Here is a 19527-nt window from a genome sequence, read left to right on the forward strand (position 1 = left end):
TAAACATCCTTCATTTTAAAAAAGAAAATTCAGCTGATTTCTGGTGGAAAAAACCCTAAAGCAAATTTTATATGAAACATTTCATTACTTATTTAGTATTTTTAACTTTTTTTTTTTTAATTTACCCTCAGTTTTAATTGTAAATTACAAAAGTAACTATGGTAAAGCTGCAAAATTAGAACTTAAATGACAGACCCTTAGAAACATAAAAATTTCATTTAAAAAAAAAATCCTTCAAAACATAAGAATAAAATAATCCCAAAGTGCTTATTGACACAGTCCATATGCTAGGCTTTGGCATCAAACTAAAAAATATAAATTAATGGGTTTGGTTTTTTTTTTTTTTCTGATTTTAGATCACTGGTTTTACACTACGATTTGCAAAAAGGCTGCAAGTAAACCTTCTTGTAAAGCCTGCACCAAAAATTGCGTAAGTGCTACTTCATTATTTTATATTTAAAGATGTTTTTTTCAAGAGAGATGACTGGTTATTAGAGTGTCAGTAGAAATGTCTGGGAGAAGAAGGAATAAAAATAAGCCTGTTCATCTTTCTTCCAAAACTTTCAGTCATGACTTTTCAGAGAACATGAACTTCAGCAAAAGAGCAAACCTTCCTGAGAAAGGCACTGCCCGAGTATTTTAACACACGTTTGGTTTTCCTAGAGAGGCTTAGAAGGCAACATGTTCTTAAAAATAACATTCTTATAGAACCCAAATGGGGGCCATGAAGATGAAGTAGTAAACAAAATGTATTTTCTGTAAGAAATCCAGTGAGAGAGAGAGTTTATGTATTCCCTCTCACTAGATGGATTTTATCACAAGGATCAATGGGTGTCCAGCTGTTTCTCTTCTCTTTGTTGGCCCAAATGCACATGGATAGACATGCCCTTGGGATCTTGTACATCTGGTGGGTGAACACCAGACCCTCCCAGCACACCTCGCTGTGTCCAGCCTTTCTTCTGTCTGACTGCCCACATATGGAAGATTAGATAGAAAACGATGGTTGCCCAATATGAAAAATGGCCGTTATTAATTGTAGAATTATTTTTTTTCACTCCATAACTATCTTAAAAAGGTACATGTGGAAGTCAGAAATATAGTTAGAGGAGAAGAAAAAAATTAAGTAGAAACTTATGCAGCAAACTAAAAGTAACACGCTGTACTTATTTTCTCATTTCAGCGCGTTATCAAAAGTTAAAAGCCCTTATATTTTTCCTGTTCTTTGGCTAAATGAGGTTAGTATATTTTATCTTTATTACTCTTCACTGTTTAAAAACAAACAAACGAAAAACTACCTAGCGTTTTCAGTCTTTGTGCCGCTGTGATTTGCGCACACCAAGAATATATTCAGCAGGTGAGGCCTTGCACATATACACCTTTCACTGACATTTTTCTCGTACTGTTTCAGTCTGCTGTTATTGGGGATGAGAAAGCAGAAATGTTCAGAAACAAAGTCACCAATCGAGTCCAGCTGCTGAACATACTGCAGTTGGCACTACTGATCGGGGGTTCTGTGCTGTTCCTGGCGTTCATGGGCTCCTATTTCATATGCAGATCAAAGAAATTAAAATAAGTAAGTAATCACTAACGGCTCAGTCCTCAGTAGTAATTTTTCCTCAGGATTTCGAGAGTTCAGAATAATTACCTATTTAGCTGTTCTTATTTTTTATATACTAGAAAATTCGGTAGTTGTTCTGTGGGAAATCGTCCAGGTAATTTCCCCAATGTTTTCAAATTCTCTTCTGGGCCTTAATCTTTCAGGATGCCTCTTAACTTGGGAGAGGGCATTGGGAGAAGAACATGAGAAGAACAACATTTATTTTAATTTCAGAAAAGACAATATGATTGTTGGGATTTTTTTAAAAATTGATATTTTTGTCAAGACTGCTAAAATTCTCAGAAGTGTTCTCTAGTACCTCTCTGAGAGAGAGGCCTCACAGTTGCAGATTACTGTGGTCTTCCGGGACATACACCTATCTAAGGTTCAGAGAACCCACTGTGAATGATACTGTCTATTGAGTACTGGATGGGGTTGCTCACTTTTTTCTCTCAGTTGTGCATCACTGTCAAGTTAGTCTAAACATCTCCTGAACATACCTAGCCCACAAAGACAAATTATAGTCACATCAGAGGTAGACTGACATCTAGGGAAGCAAACACATTTTTTGGAATTATTTAAAAAAAGTGCAGAGGCATGATGGTGAAAAGTATGCTATATTAAAGAGATGATTTTGAGATGAAGACTTACCTCATCATATGCTGAATTCTGATTTTATTTCACTACAGGTAACAGAAGACTTCAGAGGTAGTCAATGTTTAATTGAAATTTCAGCCAAGCAGCATGTTAAAATTCAGAGACAAAAGGTATGATTCAAGGCACAGTCAGTCCACATGCTGTGGAATTCAATATGTTTTCCATTTTGAGAAGACCAACTCACTAACCCAAATAAACTGATATTTCCAAAGGCCCGCACTTCTGACATCACTAAAGAGGCCACCACGGAAACTACACTTTCAAAGAACTTTATTTGAAACTTGTTACAAATTTTAAGTTACATTCAAGCAGACTGAAGTTGAGGTGCAGTGGATTTTAGTCCACCTTCTGCCATTTATGCAACTTGCTACTTATTTTCTTCTGGGATTTGCAAGACAAATGAAAGCTGTTTGCTGATGTTCTGTCTCTGAGCACAGGCTGGGAATGACAAGACTTTTGAGCTCATGCTGTGCTCTAGATGCTCTCATTGCAATACTTCTCTCTGTTCCTTCAAGGAATGGAAGCTGCTGCAATAGCACTGCTCTCTGTCCTCTATTCAGGGATGTGAACTGCATTGATTGTGAAGTTTATTATGTAAAGTTACTAACTGTAATACAGAAATTTTATGAAAGACTTACTAAAATATGTGGTATATACATTTTATATGGAGATGGCTCAGAGATGCACCACAGTCATTTCTATGTTGATGGAGCTCATCAACATTTGGCTCCACAGCTGTTTATTACTCTGAACCACTCCCTAACTCCCAGTCTCCTCCACTGCCCTTCCTGTTGCCTCCTGTGTGCTTTTCTTTTTGGCTCTTGCTTGAACACCAGCCTGTGTTCTGCCCAAGGCCTCCCTTAGAAAATTATCTCACCTGACAGGCCAAGAGAAAATACTCCAGAATGCTCCAGAGACAGGAAAGACTGGATAATGATTTTGATCAAACATCAGAGGGGTCCACTTCCTTGCCATAGAAGCACATAAATGAAAGCAGGTAGCCCCAATTTTTTACTGGTAAACCACCTGCCACAAGGAAATTTGTGCAATAATTTGTTTAATGAGGTGCATCAACCTGTAGACAGGTAGCAAACACTGCCATCTGCATAAATGGTTCACTTTTTCAAGTGATCTGGATGCCATGTCTTATTCTGAGAGTCAATGGGGCAGATATTGAGCATTGTAGGGTCTCTTTTCCCATGGACTCATTGAATTCAGAACAAGAGCCTAAAGCCAGCACTTTCTAAGATTTCTTCTTGGATCTTTTGTCTCCTTATTTAAGAGCTGCAAAAAAAAAGGAAAATCAGACATGACCAGACTCTCAGAGCCAGGTGTTTGGAAGCAATGCTGCAATGGACTTTAACCATAAATGTTTGTCTTGCTAGTAAAGGATGATATCTTTGGTTGGGTATCTTTAGTAAGGTGTTCTTACCCTTTCGAAATAAAGGGGAAACTTAACAGACTAAAGTGTTGGTGTTTTATTCCCATATTTCTTGTGGACAAAATTGTGTAGCTATCAATAGAGCTGATGAGTCACAGAAATCCCAAGGGATTATTCTTGAAGGTGAGGTCTGTGTGGTACATGGCTACACTCTTTCCAGCAGTAAACTGGAAATGTAAGGTAACAGGGCAGGAGATGTGAAGGGGGCATGACACTCAAGGGAAATGCTGCTCTCAGCCCGTGCAGTTGATTACTTATGGTGCTTGCTAGTCAATGAAAAACAAGAACTTTCTCTCATATCTACATTATTGCGGATGTCTTATATGATACTCTGTTGCCATACTAGTCTAGGAAAAATCTGACACAACTAAAGGCATCCCTGAAGTCCTATGGTCAAAAAAGTATGATGACAGCTGAAGTTATTATCACTATCTCCTCTGAGTCAAACACAGCTCTTCTGTGTTTCAAGACCTGACACCAAGTTTTTATAATAAAATGTCCTTTGTGCCAGAACCTAACATGAAAGAAACAAGAGCAATGCTCCTGTCATTTTTGATGTACTAACATTTCAGCTTCATTTTATTTGAGTTCAAGTACATTGTCAGTAAGTTAGTGTTTGCATTAGTAGTGTTGTTAAGTGCTATGTGGTGCTCCAGTATCAGTGATCCAGCAAATCAGGCCATGATTTTAAATGTCTCAGGGCCAAATTTTACATGCACAGAAATATGTTTGTCCATATGTATAATCTCATTGATCTCAAAGCAGGTTTGGACTTTGAAACTGTGTTCAGCACCTAGACTGCACTTGAACTATTTGTAGGTATTTTATCCAAAGCATCAGTTACAGTTATTGTTAATTCATGATAATGAGGCTAATGTTAAGTATTTACATTTGTTCAAACAATGCAGGATAAAAATTTCATGGAAATGTTAATGAAAATACAAATACAATAAAGCTCAAAACCTTTTTTCTGATATACCTATGTCTAACTGTAAATAAAGCCTTCTGTGTTGAATAATGAAGTCCTTGTGTCTGCTTCCTTGGCTTTTTGGAGTATGTTTTCTTTTTCTAAAAACTGATTTTATAAATTGATGAATAAATGAGCCTACGGCAAACCTTGTTAAGTCATTGTACTCTGGCACATTGCAGCTTCTTAGAAGTGCATATCGCCATTTATGTTGCTGCATGATACACTATAAATACCAGTGACATGCAACATTTATGCTCTGGATTACAAAAAGGAGAAGACAAGGTGAGCACCAGCATGTCTAAACTGAGGCAATTCTAAAACAAACCCAGGAAGCCAAGCTCAGAGGTAGACCTGTTTTCAAATCCCTTGAGCTGGAGGTGTTGGCAGTGTGGTGTTAGCACATCCAGCAGCACATTACAATATCCTTTCCTGGCACTGCTAGCCCAGCAGGTCGGGTGGGAGGCAAGCCTGGCTATGCTCCTGCCTCATGTTCCCCACCCATCCCATTATGTGTGAAAATTACTGGTGAAAGTCTGATCTGACCCAAGATCTAACAGCCCACAGCTGGTGTGCCAGCTCTTGATCTCTGACTGTAAATATGCTTTCAAAGCCCTTCTTAAAACCTGTTCTTCCCACATAGCCTACTACTATCTGTTAAGGTAACGTAAACATGCTACTATACTATGAAAAAGAAAGAAAACTGATGCTTTCTCTGTTCTTTTAACTGTGACAGTAGGCAAGAACTTGTTTTGTTCATGGGTGTACATATCAACATATTAAAAAAAATAAATTTCATAACTAATTAAATATGCTTACAGCTGTTTTTTTTTTCAGTAGCCCTATAAAAACAGAAACCAGAAAGACAAGTGACTCACACTTACCAAATGCACTCTGCATTTATAAATATACGCTATTCACTTTCTGTTCTCTGTTCCCTCTTTGCATATCAGATAGCCCTGGTGCTCTGTGGTTTCGCCCTCTCCCAGCTGTACCCAAAAGAGCCAGGGACTTACAGCCCACCCAGCCAACACCAGCTTTCTTTTGCAAAAAAAGAAACGCAATTCTTTGCAGTGGGCGCCACCCAAAGGGCATCCAAGTTTTTACAAGTTCTCCTGCTTCATTTCGGCATAGGCAGTAAAAAATTATGCTGGCTAAAATTAAGTTTTGCTTCTTCTGCTAGTTGACATCACCAGATATAATTACAACACTTTTAAAGCAGTACAAGAAAAAAGGCCATCATAAGTGTCTGCTAGATGACAGATTGTTGAATGCAGCGCTAATGCAAAATTTTAATGACCATTAATATTCTGGAGTCTTACGCTAAGATCAGGGTTTCCCTTAGGTTCTGTGAATTGGTATTTCACAAAATACATGGTGGATATAAGCAGGTTGCACCTATAATTTCCAGGACTCTATTTCTTGCCCAGGATCCCTTCTATAACAGCAAGGATGTGTGGACAAATCAGGATTTACATGGAGCCCTGTGTGTTCTCTTTTATGCAACTTAGGTTTTGGATGCACCTTAAACACATTTGTAATTTTAACTCTACTAGAATATTTGGGTGTAGGACTAAGAAAGTCACATTTTTGCCCTTACTTTTTGTTCTCATAAATTTTCCAATTGGAAAGCCCCCATGTGAATGCTTCTAAAGTTAAATTTCTTGATTGATACCTTCTTTCATCATAGAAGCTAAAACCAGCAGCAGAAGGTAAAAGTCTCTGGGAGATGCAGGTACTTTTGTGTACTGACATATAAATCCAGACATTTCCTGTGTTTTTTCCTCAAACATGGAAGCATATGCTTTTCTATGCATTCCCTCTATGATTGTAACTATATTTGCACTGGTCAAACACTGGGTCTGTTCTGCAAAATCAGAAGTTATCACTACAATTCAATACACACAGACACACACAGACACTGTGATGTGGCAGCAGATACATTTTATCCTGCACACTTTGCTTCACGGCTTCACGAACATGAGTGGTCTGTGGCCCTGGCTGCAGTGATGGAGGTCAGATCACACCACATCAGAGCCTCCCAGATAGCAGATGATGGCTTTTATTCTATAATGTCTAATATCTCCTTATTTGCTAATAGCTAAAAACTGAATATTATTAACATTCTCAAAGTGGACTGAGACAGCCCAAGTCAAACAGGTATCTGAGTTTAAACCATTCATGATGGTTCTACCGTAAATTAATACATCTGACACTGGATTTCAGCCTTTCTAATGAGCACAGAGTGGAACTATCTTTGATCAATCAAATCTGAGCTGAGACCTATTAAATGGTTTTATGAATATTTAAGTCTTTGGCTAATGGTTAAATTCTCCTCTTTGGTCTTCATCTCAAAGAGACCAGAAGTTCTCACTATTGCACAAAGGATGATGAAATATATGTTTACAGACACAAAGATATATTTGTGGGGTCCATAGTTCATGGTATACAACTGTAACAATAACTCTTCCAAAACAAAACTCAAAAAAATATAGAAGGGAAGGAAGATGAAAAGAAAGAATGGAAAAAAAGGGAATATGCTCTCAGGTAGCTAGCTGGGATAGGAAATGACAGGGCTCCCTCCAGAACAATATCGTCTTCAGGGTATCTTTTCTGGTAAAGCATTGCCTGTAAACACCATTTTCAAAGTAACTGCAATTACATCTTGATCTTTCCATTGTGAAACTTTTCCCCCTCCCTCATTGTGCTAAAAGAGTTGGCTGAGACAGGATTCAGTCTGGAACAGATTTTGTATCTCTAATTGGCTGCTGAGCCTTGTGTGTGTATGTTGCTTGGAAATGCTAATTGTCTTATCTCAACAACTCATCTACTATGCTCTACTTTCTCCCTAATATATGGCTTTGAAGTAAAAATTATGAAATGGGGAATGAAATGTAGAGGCACTCACATGGCGATGGGAATGACTTTTGACAACATCCAACTGAACAGCCATAACAGCAATTTTTGAGTGCCCCCTTGCAAAGTAATCAGGATAACAGCACTCCGGGAGGCTAGGATAGGGAAAACAGCTGTAGATACTGGGAGGGGCATGCAAGCACATGACTAAAAAGTGAAAGGTAGGCTGAAGTGCTTCACAAGAACTACCGGGCTGAACACAGCAGGCCCTGGGCACAACACAGGTTGGGACACCAGGAACATCATGTCACTAGTGAGTTTGTTGCCCACCAGCCCCAAAATGCTATCTGCTGATACCCTACCAAGTATGGATGTGTACCTACACATGTGCAAGTAAACCAGGGAAAGCAGGAATGCTCAGAGAAGTCTCAGTTGCCTATCTGTATAAATGCAATATATCTCAGTACCTCATTTTTTATTAGCATCTAGTTTAGGATTGCATGGGTCTACCATTGAGTCCATACCATATGTCTTGTCCCTCATGGATATCTCAAATATCCCAGAGGATGTCATGTGAGAAGTCTTGCTAGATAATTTTACAATCTCTCTCCATGTCTACCTTTTTCAGGACTGGGCTCCTTAACACAGTTACTGGTTGAAAACCAGGCAGAAAGAGAGGTCACAAGTACAGGAGGCCACAAGAGTAATGTAGGAGGTAAGCCACTATTTGTCTAGCTTTGGCAGAGTCCCTCTGAGACAGCTGGCTTTGCCTATCCCCATCTCAGATACTTGCTGAGCAGACAAGTTACCTTATTCATAGGTATTTAAAACTTAAATCCTTTGCTGTTCTTGCTTCACACCTGAGCCCTTTTATGGAACCTTCCCTAAACCTCTTTCTAGGCAGAAGAAATGAATGAAAAGAATACCCAACTAAATAATTCAGGAGCAGTTTTCTATTATCTTCTCTTGCTAATCTCATCTAAGCTTCTTTCACAGTCACTTCTTGGATGTTCCAAAACAGTGTTTAGGAAGAAATGCTCTCGTAGCCTGAAACCCCAAATGCTGTGTGATACAAAATAGCATATTTTACTGTTTTGACAATATTAAATATTTTTGTGTATTGGATTTGTGTGGCAAGGTTTTTGTAGCAGAGGGCTATAGGGATGGCTTCTGTGAGGAGCTGCAGAAGCTTCCCCCATGTCCAATAGGGCCAATGCCAGTTGGCTCCAAGACAGGCCCACTGCTGGCCAAGGCTGAGCCCATCAGCGACAGTGGGAGCACCTCTGGGATAACATAGTTAAGAAGGGGAAAAATTGTAGAAATTGCAGCTGGAGAGAGGACTGAGAATACATGAGAACAGTAGCCCTGCAGACACCAAGCAAGGTCAGTGAAGGAGGAGGAGGAAGTGCTCCAGGCACAGGAGCAGAGATTCCCCTGCAGCCCATGGTGCAGACCATGGTGAGGCAGCTGTGCCCCTGCAGCCCATGGAGGTCCATGGTGGAGCAGAGATCCATCTGCAGCCCCTGGAAGACCTCATGCTGGAGCAGGTGGATGCCTGAAGGAGGCTGTGACCCTGTGGGAAGGCCACGCTGGAGCAGCTCCTGGCAGGACCTGTGGCTCTGTGCAGAGAGGAGCCCACACTGTAGCAGGTTTGCTGGCAGAACTTGTGGCCCTGTGGGTGACCCATGTGGTAGCAGTCTGTTCCTGAAGGACCACAGAAGGGATCCACACTGGAGCAGGCTGTGAAAAACTGCAGCCTGAGGGAAGGACATTGGAAAAGTTCATGGAGGACTGTCTCCCATGGGAGGGAGCCTACCGTGGAGCAGGGGAAAGACCCTGAGGAGTCCTGCCTCCAAGGAAGAAGGGGCAGCAGAGGGAACATGTGATGAACTGACCACAACCTCCATTCCCTGTCCCTCTGTTGCCACTTGCAGGGCCACTTGACCCATGAGCCTTTCATTATATTTCCTCTGCCCTGCCCAGATGAGAAGGGGAGGGATAGAGTGGCTTTAGTGGGCACTTGATGTCCAGCCACAATGGTTCACATGCACGCACACAGCAAAGCTTGGGAAAGACATACACCCACGAGAAGTGGCAGAGATCAGTGTTTTACAACTCACTGAGTCACTGTTCACAGTGTAGGAGTAATATGCAAAATATGGAGCAATCCCAAAGGCAAACAGTGAATAATTTTGAATGAGAAATGAGAGTTCTGTATTTGCATTCAGTTTGCAAGCAAATACTGAGCTGAAAGAGGAAACACTGTGCAAGGGTTACCTGCAGCTTTTCCTTTCTGTATTTATAGGGAGGGGGTACCAAGGCTCTTCTCTGAGTTCTCCTACATCCAGGAAAGGAAAATAGAAGAGCTAAGACTTTCAAATTTCTCTTGCTGTTCCCTCAGAACATTGATTCCTGCTCCTTTAGAAAAAGAAGGAATGAGACTGGGAGTACTATTAAGACTTTTGTTCTGCCTTTACATAACGACCCTGCAACCGAACTTTTCTGAAACCTCTGCTTCCTTTTCCAGGTGTTTAGTGCTGGGCATCTCAACTTCCCAGCCTCGCCGTGCAGTCTCAGCGGTGTTCACTAGATGGCAATGCAATATCTAGTCTGACAGCCCCAAATCCTCCAAATGTCCTGTCCAGAACAGCTCGCCCCGCAGCAGCTTTTGGGTGGATACACTTGGACAAGACGAACCTTCAGTTGAGGCCCCTTTTTTCACATTAATCCGGAGCATAAAAAATATGCATCACATCACCACCTCACACAACATGGAATGTTGTAACAGTTAGGGTATGGCTTCCACAGGAAATAGATATAGAGAATATTTCTTTTACGAAGCTACATTTCCATATTTTAACTAGAAAAGGCTCTCAGGCTGCAAAGGATGTAAAGATACTGCAGTTGCTGTTTGCCAGCTGCTGCAACTCCTGATGCCTGCTTTGTGAGCCAGACTGGACACCTATGAGGAAGGACATGAGAAATTATGCTAGACCATCATGCTCAGCAAACCCAAGAGCTGCCCTCTACCATACCATCAGAACACCAGGTCCCACTTTTCCTCCTTTTCTCCATCCAGAAAGCTCACCTGCTCTGTTTGTCTCTGCTTCCTGTGGCTATACACAGGAACATTTGATCATGACCTGCCTGAGCATTTCAGCTCAGTTTTACTTACAATGCTGTCATGTCTAAAAATGGCTCTGTATGTATTTCTGTAATTTTGTATTTAAAATATTTGTTTATGTATGGTTACAGCATCCCTCACAGATTTTCTGTTGTAAATCAAGGCTCTAACCATTAAATGACATGCTACCTTTATTGCAGGAGGTGTTTTGGTTGTAGATAAAGGTTATGTTTCTATTTTCTGTATATGGGAAGAACACACGTATTACAAAAAAGTGGCTAGATAGAGATGGGGAAAACATATTTGTACCAATGATAACAACACCCAATTAATAGGATGCCCATGATACAGTCCTGAATGACCAGAACAAAAAAAAAATCATGTAAATTGCAAACTTGACTTTTTTGCTTGCCTTCAAAAATGTGTCTACAGGGTGTTCTGTAGGTTTTTTAGAATAAGCAGGATATGAGCCATTTCTAATCCCCATTGTCAAACCCATAGCTCGAGACCTGGTGAGAACCAGCACATCAGTAAGCTGGTCAGGTCTAATTGAAATTCACCCTTCACCTGTGACAATTATTCATGAAAATGAAGTATTTACCCATCTGCATGTATTTTTAAACATAATATATATATACTTCATGGAGTTATGAAGATATTTTTTAGAAATACTTAGAAATATTTTTTTTAGAAAATCAAACATAAAAATATTATTTTTGGTAACCAAATCATATTTTAAGCTAAAAATATTTAAAATATAAAAGGTCTTTGAGGAGAATATTGAAAAAAATTCTCAAAACTATGTTTACCTCAAAATAATTTTTAATATATTTATTTCAAATAATTTTTTTGGCATTGATAAACTTCAGGGAAAATATGAGAAATTTTGAGTCCTCCCTGTAACTCAATCACATTAAAATTAAAGATACCATAAAAAAAAGAAAAATAAGGTTTTTTTGGGCTTGACCACCTGGATTTCCAGGTGATTATTTGTGGATGTGTGGGAGGCATGATATGTATATCTCTGTGTGGTTTTATATATAATTACTGCCACAAAGAGCAATGGTGGAATCTGTGCCTGAAAACTCATGGGCTATGAAAGTCTCATCCAAGTGAGATGACATCCCAATACCTAGGTGAAAGCACTTCTTGTAACACTCAAAAGATTCTTTCAAAATGATGGAAGATCAGTTTATTTTTCAAAATTAAACAGCTCGAATTGTATGTACAGAGAGTCAGAACTAAACTCTAAGTTCTTCCTCAGAAAAATAGGGACCAAGATGTTACATCAGAAGTTCTCTGTGCTGCTAAAGAGACAAGGTGTCAAATGCTGGGCTTATTCAGGTTTCCCTCTCTGTTCCTCTTTGCAACATGCACATGTGGAAGTCCTGAAGATATGGTTTCAATTGGCTGGCCTACAACTGGTATGAGGAGGATATAGAATGTAAGTGTGACCAATTGTCACTCTGTATTATGGAAGTCTCAAATAACAATTTTAGGATGAGCATTTAATCCTAAATTTTACAGTAATTTAGTATAAAATTTCTCTTATGGTTTTTTCATATATATATATAATTACTGCAATGGTCTTTTAATGTATTTCAAAAAAGAAACTTCTACTTTTGACTACTAGCTGAAATTAGTTTTTGGCATACTTGCCATTCACTGCAAAAATGAGTTTTAAGTAGCTTTACCCATACAAATTGAACTTGGCACAGAGATAATCCTGTGGGGAGCTGGTACCATAGTGAAGGCTTTTGTGTTCTTGTGCTTTAAATGATTTAGAAACTTGTATCCATTATCCAAATTAGCTCCACAAATGAGCTTTGCAGCAAGTCTTCCCTGATTGAAGCTCAGCATATGGTAGTTTATCTCCTTGATGAAGACTAAGCCTTCAAGCTGAGTGCCTGGAGGGCAGGGAGAGTGTTTCCAGGTCTGAGTGGGTGGTGGAGGCGTGTTAAAATGACGGATATACAATGTGCCTTAAACTTTCTCCATTACTGGCTTTGCCAAAGAAGATTCCATAGGCAGCTGCCATCATATGAATTCATCTCCAGCTGCTGAATCCCCAGGGAGCACACACAGCTGCTCTTACACAAAACACTGTCTTTCGCTACTTCTGTCCCCATCGGTCTGCTTCCCCCGTCCCTCAGCAGTGGCTGCTGACAGCTCTTCCAGCCAGGCACTGCCAACTAGCAAACACTCAAAAAGCCATACTGTGAAGCAGAAGTTGCTGCACATGTGACATCATTACCGCGTACCCACATAATTGAGAACAAAAAGTGAAATTGCACTGCCTTATGTAAGGCTGGAACTCTCCATTGCACCATGTGCAAACACACCCATGGCATTGCATGCTACATCACACTCTCCTGGTTACACATTTCTTTTGCCTTGATAACCACCCATTGCTTTGATAATAACTGTTTTCCAGCTCCCTGCACAACCATACCTGAAACCCCCAACTACTCAGGGGGATAAAGTCAGATAACTGGTAGTGAGGCAACAAAAACACATTTGAGAAGACAACAGCTACCATGACCCTTCAGTTGGGTGTGGCTCCACACTCTTGAGCAACTTTTCCATCATAAATAAACAAAATAAAAGTGAATGCAATAAGGGAAAATATGCAGAAACGTGTTTTGGACATGCTCTATCTTTTTCCTGCATAATGCAGCCCCGTACACAAATCTGATAATGACTTTAAGTTCCCTTTGCTTGAAGAACCCTATGTGTCAGTCCAAAAAATGTGTGTCCAGGGCTTTTCCATGTGGGGTATTAATGACTTAGTGTGTGCTGACAGTTTGTTCACAGCATAGGGTGACGTTTCGGTGCAGAGCTCTGCAGAGCCTGAGCTGGGCAGCCTCAGGTCCACAGGCATTTCCAGGTGCCAACCATTTCTAAGCATTACAGGATTAGGAAAAGGATTGGAAAAGAGTCACAGGTTTCTTGGCAGGACTAAGGCATTTTATAACTGTGCTACCACAGGATAAAAACCTATTACACCTTTTCCAGGCCATGGTCCCAGCTCTTGGTGTAGCAGGTGGGAGTCAGGGAGGAACTTCCCTCAGGCAGCAGTCCTCTCTTCCACAGCTTAAATCTGCACATGCAGGGCATTTTAACCCCAATGTTCACAGATCAGTGCATGTTCACAAATGATCACTGCAGCACTGCTTACGCCTAAGACTCCTAATAATTTCAGTAGATCTTAAATAACAGTTAGTTAGGCTCAGGTTGCTTTGGTTGTAATGAGCCCTGAAAATGTGAGCCCAGGGCAATGGATCATAATACCTACTGATACCCACCTAACCTAAGGAGCAGCTGATAAGTATAACCCAAAGCTAGCTATAATAGATGCCATTTAAATAGCACAGGCTTTGATGGCAAACCACTTGTGAGCTGCTGCATGTGTTGACCTGGTTTGCCTTCAAGTAGATGACCTGCCCCAGCTCCCATAGATCCAATGGAAACCTTGCCATTAGTGCATTCAGTGCTGGTTCGAGACGTTTGGCCTTAACCACAGGTTTCTTGCAAATGAAAACTCATCTGCTGTGTCCTGTTTCTCTGTTGAGAGATCATGTGTTGCATGAAAGCAGCAAGCATTTACCAAAGCTCCAAATAATGCCTCCAAGTAAAAGGTTTTACTCTTTCTTGTATGCATTTTTCTACTGAAAAAATCAGTGGTTAGTAGTCAAAGGTTAATAAATGTACCAGCTTTCAGCATCTGGAGAAATCATAGTCCAAAATAAGTTTTATGCTTTACATATTGTTTAGCTCTGGTGTGGTCACTTGATTCCTGAGGAATGAACACATTCTGTGTGTGCAGGACAAACTCTTCACCCTAAGAATGCAATCTAGCAAACAACAGCTGTTTAGGGTTTTAGCCAACAGAACAGGAGTAAAAAAATCAAATTTTTTAAAAAAAAGCTAGAAAGCTGTATTTACAGCTGCATTAACACTTAATAACAAGAATTTTTTTTAGATTCAAGAACAAAACTGACCTTTAAGAGTAGCAAACTTGGAATATAAATGCAAAACATGGCCTGATTATGAAAGCTCTGATAGAAAGCAGGTTTTATTCTTACAGTGCTTGTCAAGCCCTGGACTTGGAACCACGAAGCTCTTTGCTTGCTGTGTGTTTCCAGGCAGATGATAAATCTGCCTGCTTTGTGCAGTTTGATATGACAGCATGGCTCGTGCAATTCTTTTAAGCAATGGAAATATGCCCTAAACCACAAGATTGTGTCACAGATAAAGGAGATCCCTCTTGCGTTGTTTTTCTTTTCCTCAAGGATGTTAAGGGTATTGAAATGTTCAAGGTTCATGCACACATGGTCAATTATTGATTGATTTTCTAGATCCAGTTACCGCAAATGACATTATACGCCCTCCTCCCTAATTACTTAATGAAATCCCCTTGGGCTGCAACAATTTCCATATCAAAGTGGGTGGTTCATGCATAAATATAATGACTAGAGCTAAAGCAATTCTTTAAAAAGCAGAGGCTTAAGGCCAAAGGCCATTTCCTACAATTAAATTAGGTAATTTAAAATGAAGTTGGAACAGGTGCTGTGGTCATAGAGGTGTGCTGGGTAATCTCAGTTACTTGCCAGAAGTAACATTAACATTGTGCATCTCTTCTGTTGTAGTGGCCTGGAAGCTGAAAAAGGTGAAGGAGGCAGCTCCTGGAAGCAGATCCCCAGCAGCATAGAGAGGTCAATGATCATCCAGATGTATCTGCCAGAGTCAAGCAACTTAGTTATCACTGCTGCCTTCCACTGTCCTGCCCTGTGATTCCTGCCTCTTACCTGCCTTGCTGACCTAGAGGAAGGCTGTCATTTATGTATTTGACAGGGGCCAAGAGCAGAGGAGTGCTGCTCTGGCCTAGGATCTCTAAGTGTAGTCACAGTGCAATATGGAGGAAGCTGATAGTCTTCAGCCAGAGCACTTTGCCTTTCTCCTAGAGCCAAGGGACGAGGGGAAGGAACCCAGGGCACTTGCTGTATGTATGTGCCAGTGCATGTCCCTGGGTGAGCTGGCATGTATAGTCTTTCAGCTGCCCCATGGTGTTGGTGTTACTGCTCTTCCTCTCTTCCAGTCATCCCAGGAGGCAGCTGTGCTGAGGCTTAACTCACCTAGTGTTCAGTGTTGGATTCCAAAAACTGGATATGAGAAAAAGAAAACTGCTAGGTTTAAACAAAAGCCTTGGGCTGACAGAGATTGGGAAGAAACCTCCATCTAGAGTCCATACAAGGATCCGTTGATGTCTCGGATTTGAAATCTCCTGCCCCAGCCTGGAGAAACCATTCCCTGATCTCATCAAACCTGTGCAGAAGACCTTTTGTGTTTTATCTCTCCCTTTGCATTACCTGTTCCCTCCATGTAATCTCCCTAAGATAAAATGGGTTTTCCCCTATGATGTAAGTACTAAGACTCAAAAGTTCGTAATTTAAGATTTCCCCTTTACCTCATCCCTGTGAAGTCCCTATTTGTGATAGGTCTGCCCCCTGATGAATATGTAAACCCCCTGTTGAATATGTAAACCCTAGACCCTTTAAATATGAACTTGTGAGACCAATAAAGCATTCCAGTTTTCTGCCTCCGCTGGGATTGTTGTAGTTATTGACTTGCTACAGTTAAATGTCCTTACCATTGGTATTATACCATGACATTACACTCTCTGTATAATTAATGGACAGAAAGAGGCACTTATCAGTCATGATTCCTGTAATCTTAAGACTTGTGATGAGATACACCACAAATGACAAAGGCTTATTTCTAACTCTTTGACCAGGGAACTGAAAGAAGTATCTCATATTAATGCCTCCACTCATGATATTTGGTATGTTTAGGGCTGTCCAACACTGGAGAGAAGGTCTGGGGTTTTATTTTGGAATTAATCTTTCTTGTTGCTATGTGTGTCATGGGATCTACCTTCAGGAGAACTGTCTCTTCAATATGTTGCATCTGTTTCTGAATGCCTAAATCAAAACTCCTACTTGACCTGTTACACTTCCTGTAAGCATCATCTTCCAGTTAAGCATCATCTGCCCACATATGAGCACACTGGTTACCTAAGCTCATAGGACTTTTGAGGTTTTCCACAGCAGGTATCATTCTGATTAAAAAGTATGAGTCTTTGATTGTTCTCAGATTATGTACAACCCCATCCTCCCTTTTCAGTCACAGGTCATGGCCTAACTCAAATGACAGTCTCTCCCCAACCAGTAAAGATTTTTATTTGCTTCTCTCAACCAAGTTGAGGCTAGCTCTCTCACTGCATCTTGAGCAAGGGAATCTAAGTATCACTTGCTGAGGTTCCTTTTGCATGGAGAAGGGAAGAAAGGAAAAAAGAAATCTCACAAGCCTCGATAGCACAGTGCTTAGGACTGTCATCGAGCAGACAAACCAACAGTTTGCTTTCTCTGAGCATTGAAATCTCCCTTTTGCACAGATTGCACTGAAAATCCAGCTCAGAGTATCCACTGGAGCAGCCCAGTGTTGTGGCCTGAGACTTACTCAACACCTCAACACCTCAAGAGGGAAGACCGACAGCAGCAAGTTCTAAATGAATGAATCAACGAGTTCTGCATTTATGTGGCACATCCTTCTGCAATAATTTGAAACTTACTCCTGCAGAAAGTGTGTTAATGCTTACTTGAAAGTCCTTTGACCTCATAGAGGTATTGTTTTTCTCAGTATATTGGGCAATAAACAGCTGCATCAATATTTACCTTAACAGAAAAGTGTTTTCTCTGTATCAGTTCTCTTCTTTTTTTGTGTGTTTTCTCCAGCACATGGGCTGCAAAAAAGAAAAAAAAAAAAAGTGTCTTTGTAACTTCAGATTTCAAACTGGAGGGAAGAGGGAACTTCTCACTATTTTACAAACATGCAGCTACATCTGTGGCAACAGGTGAGCTCTGGTCGGCTTTCTCATGTTGCTGAAAGTCACTGTGAGATAGTAGGATGCTCCTGCAGACCTTGCAGCAGTCAGCACACATCAGCAAAGGTCCAAATCATCTTACCAAGGCTTGTTATAAAATACCAGCAATTGTTTGCTTACAAGCAGAATATGATGGCTGTATAGGTATACATTATGTTTATTCGCTCTAACTCATTTTTCAGCAGTTCAACCCCTTTTTTTTTAATCTTTCTGAGAAGGCCAGAATGCAATTTGGGGTCAGTGGTGATAAGATAAGCTGAAAATATTGAGGTTAAATATCCTCTGAGACTTACATTTTCATTTCAGCTGTTGCTCTGCGTGTGTAGCTGTCCACAGAACAGAGTGTGAGATGTGGAATGACATATTCATTTTGAATTGTAACCAATTCTCTGACCAGCCAAATGAAAACATAAATTCAGGCTGTGCTCAACTGTCTCTGCAGTTCTCCCATCATAATTAAATCACATGTTTCTTCGAGTCAGTGGACCCAAGTGAGTTACAAATAAACAAACAAAGAAAAACACAGAACCACCCTGAAAAGACAGTCTGGGAGATCAAGGGTCAAGATTTGAGGCAACACAGAAAATTAAACTTCACAACTGGTACAAATTTCTATATTAAGGAAGACAAAATAACCTTCAGAGACAGGAAGCACCAGTTCGCTATGGCAATGAAAGGGATTTTTAAAATTTACATTTTTTAAAGTTTTTATCCTTAAAATCAACTCAATATTTTGTTAATGGTGCACTGTTAAAAGTTTATGGTCTAGGGCTGACCTATAGAACTGACTCATTTTACAATTTTTAAGTGTGGAGCCACACTGTAAAACCAAGCTTTAAGTATTCTCTGATCAACAGTAAGGAGAATATGAGCCATATGCTCATAAATGTGATGCAGCAGCATGTTCTAGCACCATCTAGCCAACTTTAAAGGCAACTTCAAGGCAGCAAACAGGTCCCAACTGTCACAACTCATCAAACTGGAAATAATGGTGTTGATGTAGTTGATGAACTAAACAGAATAGTCACAGGACAATCAGGGTTGCAAATTCTTCCAAGTTTCCCCGTTTGGTTCAGGATTGCATCCACTCTGGAAAAAATGTGGTTCTTCCCACAATGGAGAACCCCCAGTGAAGAAACTGTTTAGCAAACTTACTTATCACTCAGTGTGGAGGAAATAATCCATTGGTTTGGGATATAGAGATGATGGAGAGAAATAAAATTGTCACAGTTATAACTGAGATTTGTCAAATAAAATCAACAGAAGAGTGCATTTTAATTTCTCTTTTACTATATAATGCCAGAAATCTGTAGGAGATCATTTAATTCTAATTTTGGTTTTGACTTTTTTCTTAATATTGCTGAGACCATTTTTCTCTGCTTACTTTTTTTTGTTAAATATTTTTGAATATTTGAAATACTGAATAAACATTGAATAATTCAATAATTATTATATTGAAAAATTGAATAATTTCTTGTTACTGTGTTTGCAGTATCCTGAATTCGTATATGGTTACTATGGCCATAGTAACCTAAAATAAATAACACAGGAAACAAGTGTTCTTCTCAGTGACTTGGAATGAATTTATGAAGAGAGGTTATAGATCACCCTTGACCAGGTGGTGAGAAAGATTTCAAATTCAGAAGACCCTGGACACAGGAAAAGGGAAACTGAGCATGATTCTCAGAAAGCTGAATCCCTCAGGCCTTATTCAGTCCTCACTCATCCAAGCTGAGTAATGTCAGTAGGAGTTTTCACTAGGAACCTGGCTTAAGGAGCTGAGAAAGGGGAGTACATTAGACTTGCCTGCAATTTAATAAGTCTTCAAGGAAATACTTGCTGGATCTTTCCTAGGATCTGTGGATAGGAATTGCTAGATTATGTGTGCATTAGCCAAGTAGTTTATGACATTGCACAAGATTTGGGATATTTTAGCATGAAC

The 19527-nt window shown here is 40.1% G+C and overlaps 1 protein-coding gene across 5 annotated transcripts in view; it reads left to right on the top strand.

Annotated features, from left to right (window-relative positions):
* CD36 (CD36 molecule) overlaps positions 1 to 4717 on the top strand; it is a 31055-nt gene extending 26338 nt beyond the window's left edge. For all 5 annotated transcript variants that reach the window (XM_018068104.2, XM_018068102.2, XM_008927352.3 and 2 more), the window contains exons 11-14: positions 357 to 430; positions 1181 to 1235; positions 1409 to 1573; positions 2287 to 4717. In XM_018068104.2, coding sequence (XP_017923593.1) covers positions 357 to 430; positions 1181 to 1235; positions 1409 to 1573 — 294 coding nt within the window. In that variant the 3' untranslated portion in view covers positions 2287 to 4717. The remainder of the gene's footprint in view (positions 1 to 356; positions 431 to 1180; positions 1236 to 1408; positions 1574 to 2286) is intronic.
* Positions 4718 to 19527: the final 14810 nt, after the last annotated feature.

Source organism: Manacus vitellinus, unplaced genomic scaffold (genome assembly GCF_001715985.3).
Source record: "Manacus vitellinus isolate BGI_N305 unplaced genomic scaffold, ASM171598v3 scaffold_13_pilon, whole genome shotgun sequence".
NCBI lineage: Eukaryota > Metazoa > Chordata > Aves > Passeriformes > Pipridae > Manacus > Manacus vitellinus.